At 41.2% G+C, this 8,194-nt stretch overlaps 1 protein-coding gene across 1 annotated transcript; it reads right to left on the bottom strand.

The window, feature by feature from the left end:
- LOC308620802 (tripartite motif-containing protein 43-like) lies at nucleotides 1-7,775 on the bottom strand (the record flags this gene model as incomplete). Its single annotated transcript, XM_081240703.1, has 8 exons — nucleotides 7,714-7,775; nucleotides 5,904-6,318; nucleotides 4,919-5,014; nucleotides 3,432-3,662; nucleotides 2,675-2,697; nucleotides 2,478-2,558; nucleotides 1,840-1,937; nucleotides 1-500 (listed from the first exon to the last, which is right to left on the bottom strand). Exons 2-8 carry the CDS (start codon nucleotides 6,312-6,314, stop codon nucleotides 1-3), a joined length of 1,440 nt encoding a protein of 479 aa, XP_081096829.1. The 5' UTR covers nucleotides 6,315-6,318; nucleotides 7,714-7,775.
- Nucleotides 7,776-8,194: the final 419 nt, after the last annotated feature.

Raw genomic sequence — 8,194 nt, 5'->3', positions numbered from 1 at the left:
TCACGTGTGGCCAGTGCAAATGAAAGGCCTGACAGGGAAAGTGAACAGGCCATCCTCATACCTCCAAAGGAGGGAGCGCTTGGCAACGTCCACAAAACCCATACTCCCACTGTCAAAATCAAGGAACACGCCAACCCTGCCCTGAGGTTTCTCTATGTACAGAGGAGTGTTCGGGATGGTGGTCCAGAGATGGTAATGATGACCCTCCTTCACACACACAAGGAGAAAGTTGTCCCTGTTGGATTCCTTCAGTATGCTGTCATCTTTCCTTGTCCAAGAATCCTTACAGACGCCTACAGCCCAGTCCCAAGAGCTGTCCACATCCACCTCCCAGTATTGTTTGCCAGAGGTGAAGCCCTGGGATCCCCATGCAGCAAAATACTTCGATGTTCTGCCATCCAAAGACACATAGAGGCTGTCATGCTCATACTTCAAACTTCTTGCATCATCAAACAGCCTGATGTGCTGGCTGCTTACTTCATTATTGAATGAAATTTTTACTGTGGAGAGATGAGAGAATACTCCAGTCAAAATCAATGTTAAAAATAAAATTATATCTATGAGAGAAGAGGGTCCACCTAGGGTCTCACTGGGAGGAAAAAAAAAAACCTTAAGGTTATCAGAAGTGCAGTTCTAACTGGGAACATTGGATTCAAATGTTGCCAGGATATCTGCTGAGGAAACAGATAACTAGTTACCATGGAAAAAACTTCCTAAAAATTCAGAGATTATACAGGATAGGGAGGTCATGGCTACTTCTGGCTGGGTACTTTTCCTGACATCTAAAAGACTGGACACCGGGCACTGATCACCTCCAAGACCATGGCAATATAACTCACCTCCACCTCCACCACCACTGCTCAGGGAAAAAAAAATACATTGTAGAGTAGAGAATTGGTGATCATTCTAACATCTCAGTTAAGTTAGCAAATGGACACTGCAAAAGCAAAACCTAAGGATGGCTTCTTAAAAGTGGTTTCCTTGGGCTTCCCTGGTGGCGCAGTGGTTGAGAGTCTGCCTGCCAATGCAGGGGACACGGGTTCATGCCCCAGTCCGGGAAGATCCCACATGCCGTGGAGTGGCTGGGCCCGTGAGCCATGGCCGCTGAGCCTGCGCGTCCGGAGCCTGTGCTCCGCAACGGGAGAGGCCACAACAGTGAGAGGCCCTCATACCGCAAAAAAAAAAAAGTGGTTTCCTTGTAGGAATTTCCGCCTTTGATATGTGGTTCCAATGTAAGGCCTAGTCTTCCACTTCCTGCTAAGTTACCTTCCAGGGTTAGGTTTATCATGAAGCTCTATGTGGCTCGTTAACCACCAATTTTCTTTCTTGTTGTTGTTCACAAATCCTGGTTTCTGCATTTAATTTTTGTGGCTTATATATTTTTTTCTGATTATATCAATGGAAAAAACACATCATACATTCAATTGCCAAGAAACTTTCAAGCAAAAATGTTTTTGACCTCTAAGTAACTGCACTTAGACTCTGAAATTGGAATATCCTGGATTAATAACCTGTTTTCTAGAATTCAGTGAACAACTGACATTGTATGTCATGATATTTCTAGGGCTCAAGGAGCCATTTTTGGAGCATGTCCTTTTTTTCATTATAGAAATTATTTATCAAATTTATAAGTAATTGATGAGGCCTGAATCACATCTATCCCTGCACCAGCCTGCATGTATTTTGTAAGGATTTTAGTGACTCTGTGACTACGCATGTCTATACATGCCTATTTGCAGGCTGTTCTGTACAAGGTGAGAGGTGAAGAGGGAAAGATTGTCTGTGGAAACATCACTGAAGGACCTTGCAGGGTGGACACACCAATGGGGTGACACTCACCTCGGAAGCGGTTGAGCCAGTCCATCAGCCCAGTGATGGGTCGTGCACGGAGTTCTGGCAGCAGAGGCTGAGGCATGTGCAGCTGTGCTGACTCACTCCTGTAAGGAGGAATATGTGGTTAAACTTTCTGCTGCCCAGGACTCTTAACCACAGCCTTTAAGAGAAAATCAGCAGGGCTTCCCTGGTGGCGCAGTGGTTGAGAGTCTGCCTGCCAATGCAGGGGACATGGGTTTGTGCCCCGGTCCAGGAAGATCCCACATGCCGCAGAGCGGCTGGGCCCGTGAGCCATGGCCGCTGAGCCTGCGCGTCCGGAGCCTATGCTCCACAACGGGAGAGGCCACAACAGTGAGAGGCCTGTGTACCACAAAAAGAAAAAGTCAGCATCCTTCAGATCAACTCTCTTATCAAAATCCTTTTCTCCACAATCATGGGATGGGATCATGCCATTCTTAGGAAATTTTTTCTCACTTTAATTCACGACCTGATTTCACCCCCATTTCTCAGAGATACTTGCCTCTCTCACCTAATGCCTGGGAAGTACTAGTCCTTGCACTTCAGTGTGTTTATGATTTTGAAATTTAAATCAGAAAAAAAACTGGCCTTTTAGAAACTTCTGCATTGAGCTCTACAGCACATACCTCTCTAAGCCACAGGAGCAAACTTCTGATGCTAGGTTCTCATTCAAACGGAACAGGAAATCATACTCAGCAAAACAGGCACTACACAAGCACACACAAACAATGTAGTATTATCTAGTAAGTTATGTGTTCCCTTTGTTAAATGCAGCTTGATCTCTTTCACAGTGCCCTGGTCAGCATCACAAGATTAGACTTACCATTTCAGTTTGTCTCCCAATTCCTGTCAAAAATAAAATAAAAAATTATAAGATTAGACGTCTTCATAAATAGCCAACCAGGATTTGGTTTGGGGAAAACTTCAGAAGATATCTAATCACCACCACAAGAAAAGTCTGGAAAACCAGTTTTCCTTTTTCTCCCTAAAGAAAGCTCTGGCACAATGTGTTGAAAGAATCTAAATTCTTCATAAATTAACAAACCTGAGGGTGAAAGAGAAAGAGCGAGAGAGAGAGAGAGAGAGAGAGAGAGAGAGAGAGAGAGAGAGAGGACAAAGGTAGCGATTGTGCATTGCTGCAACCCTCAGCTCTCTGTAAATTCTTCTTTCCTAGGGCTTGTCCAAAAGGGTAATATGCCCCTCCAAAAAGGCAACTCAAACCTAGAATATTCCAACAGGAGGTGGAAATATATGAGCTTTTGCCAAGTTTCTCCCATTGCTCAGCTGGAGATCAAAAAACTGAATGACAATACATAAGTTGTTCCTTTCTGGTTTTGACAGAAGCAAGCTACAAAAGGAGATTTTGAGAAGGGAATATTCCTGGGGAGTCTCCATAATAACAATTCTGTAAAGCTTGCTCAATCATGATTTGGATGAGTTGCATTTCATCTATAATATTTCCAACTAGGAGAGATTCCCACCTTAGGTTGCAAGAGATGAATAAATATACCCCTGGTACCATTTAATGGTCATTGAAGGTGTGAGCTTCAGAAAAAATATTTTCAGTCCTCAGTTCTTACCTGGAGCAGCTCCACATCTGGTTTATAGGACATTTTCATGAGCTCTTTGTATATTACTTTGAGGTCTGTCTTCTTTCCACTCATTTCCTCTTGTCTTTCTCTGATTTGCTTACAAATCTTTTGGCTTTCTTTTACAATACTCCCTAAGTAGTAATTTTCTTCCTCCTGAAGAAATGGAGTTACCATCTGATAAGTTTTGCTAATCATGTCTCCATATCGATACACGTAGAACTGTTGGGAGATGGATTTCAAACGCATTTAGTTTGCTCTGATTCATGTTCTCTCCCAAATCCCAAATTCGTATCTTCTAAGAAATCAAATTTATTCCTCTTTCCTTCACTTATTTTTCATTGTTTTTAACTACATCAAGAGCCAAACCCACCCTTTCCTCAAACCAATTTCATCAAATTCATGAGTTCCTGAAACATCTGGAGAAAATCTTTTCATGGATCATTTCTTTCATATGCCTGCTTTCAAATCTGAAAGACCCCATGCAAGCAATTGAAATGTGATTCATACATCATACGCAATATCCTCATCTCAATGTTAATAAGTAAATTCGTTTCTCAACTCAATCCTCCCAAACTCCACAGCCTGAGTTTCTCTCTGAGCAGCCATGTTCCATTTTACTCTCAGGGTTAGTATACAAAGTTAGATCTTCCTAAGAATCTCACCTACTGCCCTCAAACAGGTGCCAATCTTCTTAGCCCTTTCTTTCTCCCCTCCTTTTTTCTATAAACAGGTTCTGTCCTCCCTGTAAGGCCACAGCCTCCTTCCCATATTGTTTGGAAGGTCATTCATCCTCATTCCATTGCATATTCCCTCCCAGTATTGATGGATTCACTCTCTCACTCTCCATCTCTGTCTTTCTCCTTATTCCTTTTCTCCCTGAGGTTTTTCTTTAACATGTCACATTTTCTCCTACTTGAACTAATATCACTCTCTAGCTAGTGAGCTGTCGCTTTTCACGATGACAGGCACACCCCCTAAATTCCTGTTCATGTCTCCTTTGTATCACCTGGGCTCATGTACTAATCAGACTGAAGTACTTGTGGTTCCCAATGACATGCCCTTTACTTTCTGGAATGTATGACTTACAGAAGTCTGTGCCTGAAATAACCCATGGATTTTTAAACACCCACTTGATCTTCAGACCTGGGATTGATCTTAAACATGAGAAATTTTCCCTGGGATCCTGAATCATGGGCATGGAATCGTCCACATCTCTCCATGTGCCTCCACCTTAGCACTTGTTTCACATTCTTCTAGTGGATCTTTTGTTGTAGTTACTGATCCATTAGATTCTAAAAAACCCAAGAGGTGGGTTTTGTAGGTTCAAATGGTACATAGAAAATGTTTTAAAATGGTGTTCAACCCATTCTCAGAATTTCATGGCACATGATGATTTCACCTCAAATTATTAAGGGATGAGTTTCTAGCATGTCTGCCTCAACTTGCTTCAAAGAGGAATACATTCTCATACTTACCATCCAAGGGTCAGTTCCTCTGCCATTTTTCTTGAGATTTCTTTCAATTTCTTGGATCTTTTCCCATAAAGATCTCATTTCGTTTGCCAGCTTCTCCTGTAAAATAATTGAATGTTAACACCAGAAAAGCAAATAGATTAAGGTTTCAGACCCCAAACGATGGAGTGTACCCAGGGATGTCAGGTACAGGACCTAGAGGAAGACTAGAAGGACTATAACAGATCACCACATTTCCCTATTCTTCCTAACTATGGATCAGTTTTAGAAGATTCCACACTACAGAACCACACACCATCAGGGAATCATGTATCTAGGGAAAGGAACAGGATTTTATTGAGCATGGCTAATTTTCAGGTAGTTTGGCATCTTACATCAGAATTTGGATGTAGTGATGCTTGCTGCCTGCTAATTCCAATGTACTGTATCTTCCTTCTTTGTTCAGAGTCAGGAAACCTGTATCCAATGGAAAAGAATTTTTGCACTTGTGGATTTTAGAGCCAAAGACTCTTTCTCAAAATGAAGGCGTTATAGAGCCTTGAGCATAATAATGTATCACCCAAATAACTTCAATGAACTTTATCACCTAGCCATTGGATACAAGTTCCATAAAGGCAGGTATGCTGCAGCATTTTTTTCATAGCTTTGTCATTGCTAACTAGGTCTGTACCTGGCACTCAGTAAAGAGAGGGTTTAATCATCGTTATGATCATAATATCCTTTTTTAAAAAATATTTAATGTACTTATTTTGTTGTGACAGGTCTTAGTTGTGGCTCTCTGGCTCCTTAGTTGTGGCATGCACACTCTTATTTGGGGCATATATGTGGGATCTAGTTCCCTGACCAGGGATCGAACCTGGGCCCCCTTGATTGGGAGCATGGAGTCTTAACCACTGTGACACCAAGGAAGTCCTGACTGTAATATCCTTTTAATCTCGTAGCTGTACCATCCTCCAGCTCTCTAAGTGCTCGCACAGACATCACTCACCCAGTATTCCTCAGCAGCCTCTTCAGTGGAACGGTGCCTGTGAGCCCTGTGCTCCTGACTTTGAGAGCAGACCAAACAGAGCAAGCTCTTGTTGGCTTCACAGAAGATCTTCTTTGTCTCCTTATGGGTCCCACACATATGTTCCTCAGAGTTCAGGAATTGCCTGAGATTTGCTTTTCTGGCAATGGACACCAGATTCTTCAGAAGAAAACTGGCTTTGAGGTTTTTCTGCTCTGATCTTTGCCTGCACACTGGGCAACTGGCAAGGTCTTCAGCTTGCTCCCAGAAAAGACAGAGACAGGACCTACAGAAGCTGTGTCCACAGCCTATGGTGACTGGGTCTAGAAGGTAATTCAGGCACATGAGGCAGGTGAGCTCTTTCTGGAAGGCTTCTGAGATGTCTGAGTTCATTTTTCTGAGGGAAGGAAATCAGGAGTTTATTCCTCTACCCCAAAGACAAAAAAGGCCCAAGGAATATCAGACAGATTGTCACTGTATAATACACTGCTTTAGGAAGGATTTTTCATTTGACAGAAATGGAAAACTGAGACACAAAGAGAACTCTCAAGAGCTGCAGAAAATTTTCTCAGCTGCCAAACCAACACAACTTCTTGCCTTCTTTTCCCCTACCTAAAGGAGAACCTCAGGTTTGTTGAGATCTTATTTTCCTCTAGGTAGCATGAGCTTCAGGAATTTGACCTAATTTATAGCTCTATGTGGTGGGTCCTGATTGCCCTAAACAATCAATCATGATGCTCAATGCCAGTCATTGATTTAGCGCAGCATACTTGACTAAGCTTGTATTTTTATTATTTCGTATAATTGTCAGGCATTTCTCTTTGGATGTCCTTTTTTATTTCATTCTGAATCTAGATCCACACTTTTTTTCTTTGCAAAACACTTTCTGAATAATTCAGAGATAATGAAGAAGAACCTAAACATTGTCAGATTGGATCCTATTCTAACCAGAAGCAACTTACATGGCTATACTAATTGGTTGAGTTTGCCTTCCTGTCTTATCTGTACCACACTCATCAATCAAACCAAAAATGAAAGAGAATGCTTATATCTTCTCAGTCTTTAAAACTGTTATCAAGCACCCCTTTCAGCTTGTGGTAAGATGCAGTTTGCAGGTTATGATAATAATCAGTGCCGAAAAATTAATCATGCTTTTTAAAACTGATTTTGCTAAAAAAATTGGGTCCTCATGTCTGTACTAGTTAAGTACAGAGGTTCCTCAACTTTCTTAAATTTCTATATATACACAAGTGTCACTTTTCTCTTGCCCAATCATTTCCTAGTTTCTTTAAAATTTCAGTCAGAATAACTCACATTTCTGAAGAGACAACGTTTACTTCACTTTAAAACAATATTTTCTCCCAAATTATTGAATGCATTACCTAGTTCTGCTGTGTAGAATATTATGTCTCCTGTGTATACAGACACACTCCACTTTTAAAGTAGACTGTAATAGGTACTGCACATGGAGTCAAATGGTCCTAAAAATTATTTTTAGGCTCTACATCAAACACAAACATATAAGATATCAGACAACCACTTTCTGAGTCTTTGTAATACATAGGAATAACTAAGAGGTGAACAAAATCAGATAACTAAAATTAATCACCATATTAACTCCAACATGTATGCCAAGACAAGATGACAACACAGAAATACAGTCATTTCACTAAGTTGGCACACAAGATTATTTCAATGAAACAACCACAATTTTCTGTTAACATTAGGAAATTGTGTTTTTTTCCCCTCAGGAGAGTCCCATGAACTGCTCTATGGTAAATTGTGTACTCACTGAAAGTGCTGTAGAAACAATCCTCGCTGGAAAAGTAATAAGACAATGTCCGCTCGGGGATCAAGGCTTCCAAGGGTGGTAGTGGTAGCTCTCAGAAGTCTCCAGAGCCAGGTGAGCTCCAAACACTGGCTCTCAGTTCTGGAGAAGAATGAGTTTGGCTCCTTTAGTGTCCTTACATTGAGCTCTGAACCACACCCGCTTTTTACTAGTGATTGCATTTCACCAGTCTTCTAATAGGGTTAATATGGATGATGAGATTTCCTGAAACCTAGGACAAGACTGCTTTAACACCTTGGATAATCTTCATAAACCCATCTCTGCAAACATCTTCTCACCAAGAACCACTGATTATACCACAAAGCCACCCTCAAATGGGCCTTCGTATGTGTTTCTAGATATCATGGATTTTTATTTTTAACTTACCAAAGAAGTTGGAAAGATTATTTCATCACTTAGAGAGTTTAGCAAATGTCTTGGAAAA

The sequence above is a fragment of the Mesoplodon bidens genome (assembly GCF_964165515.1).
Source record: "Mesoplodon bidens genome assembly, chromosome: 7".
In the NCBI taxonomy this organism is placed as follows: Eukaryota; Metazoa; Chordata; class Mammalia; order Artiodactyla; family Ziphiidae; genus Mesoplodon; species Mesoplodon bidens.
Note: the sequence above shows the minus strand (reverse complement) of the source record. Positions and strands in the feature narration are given on the sequence as shown.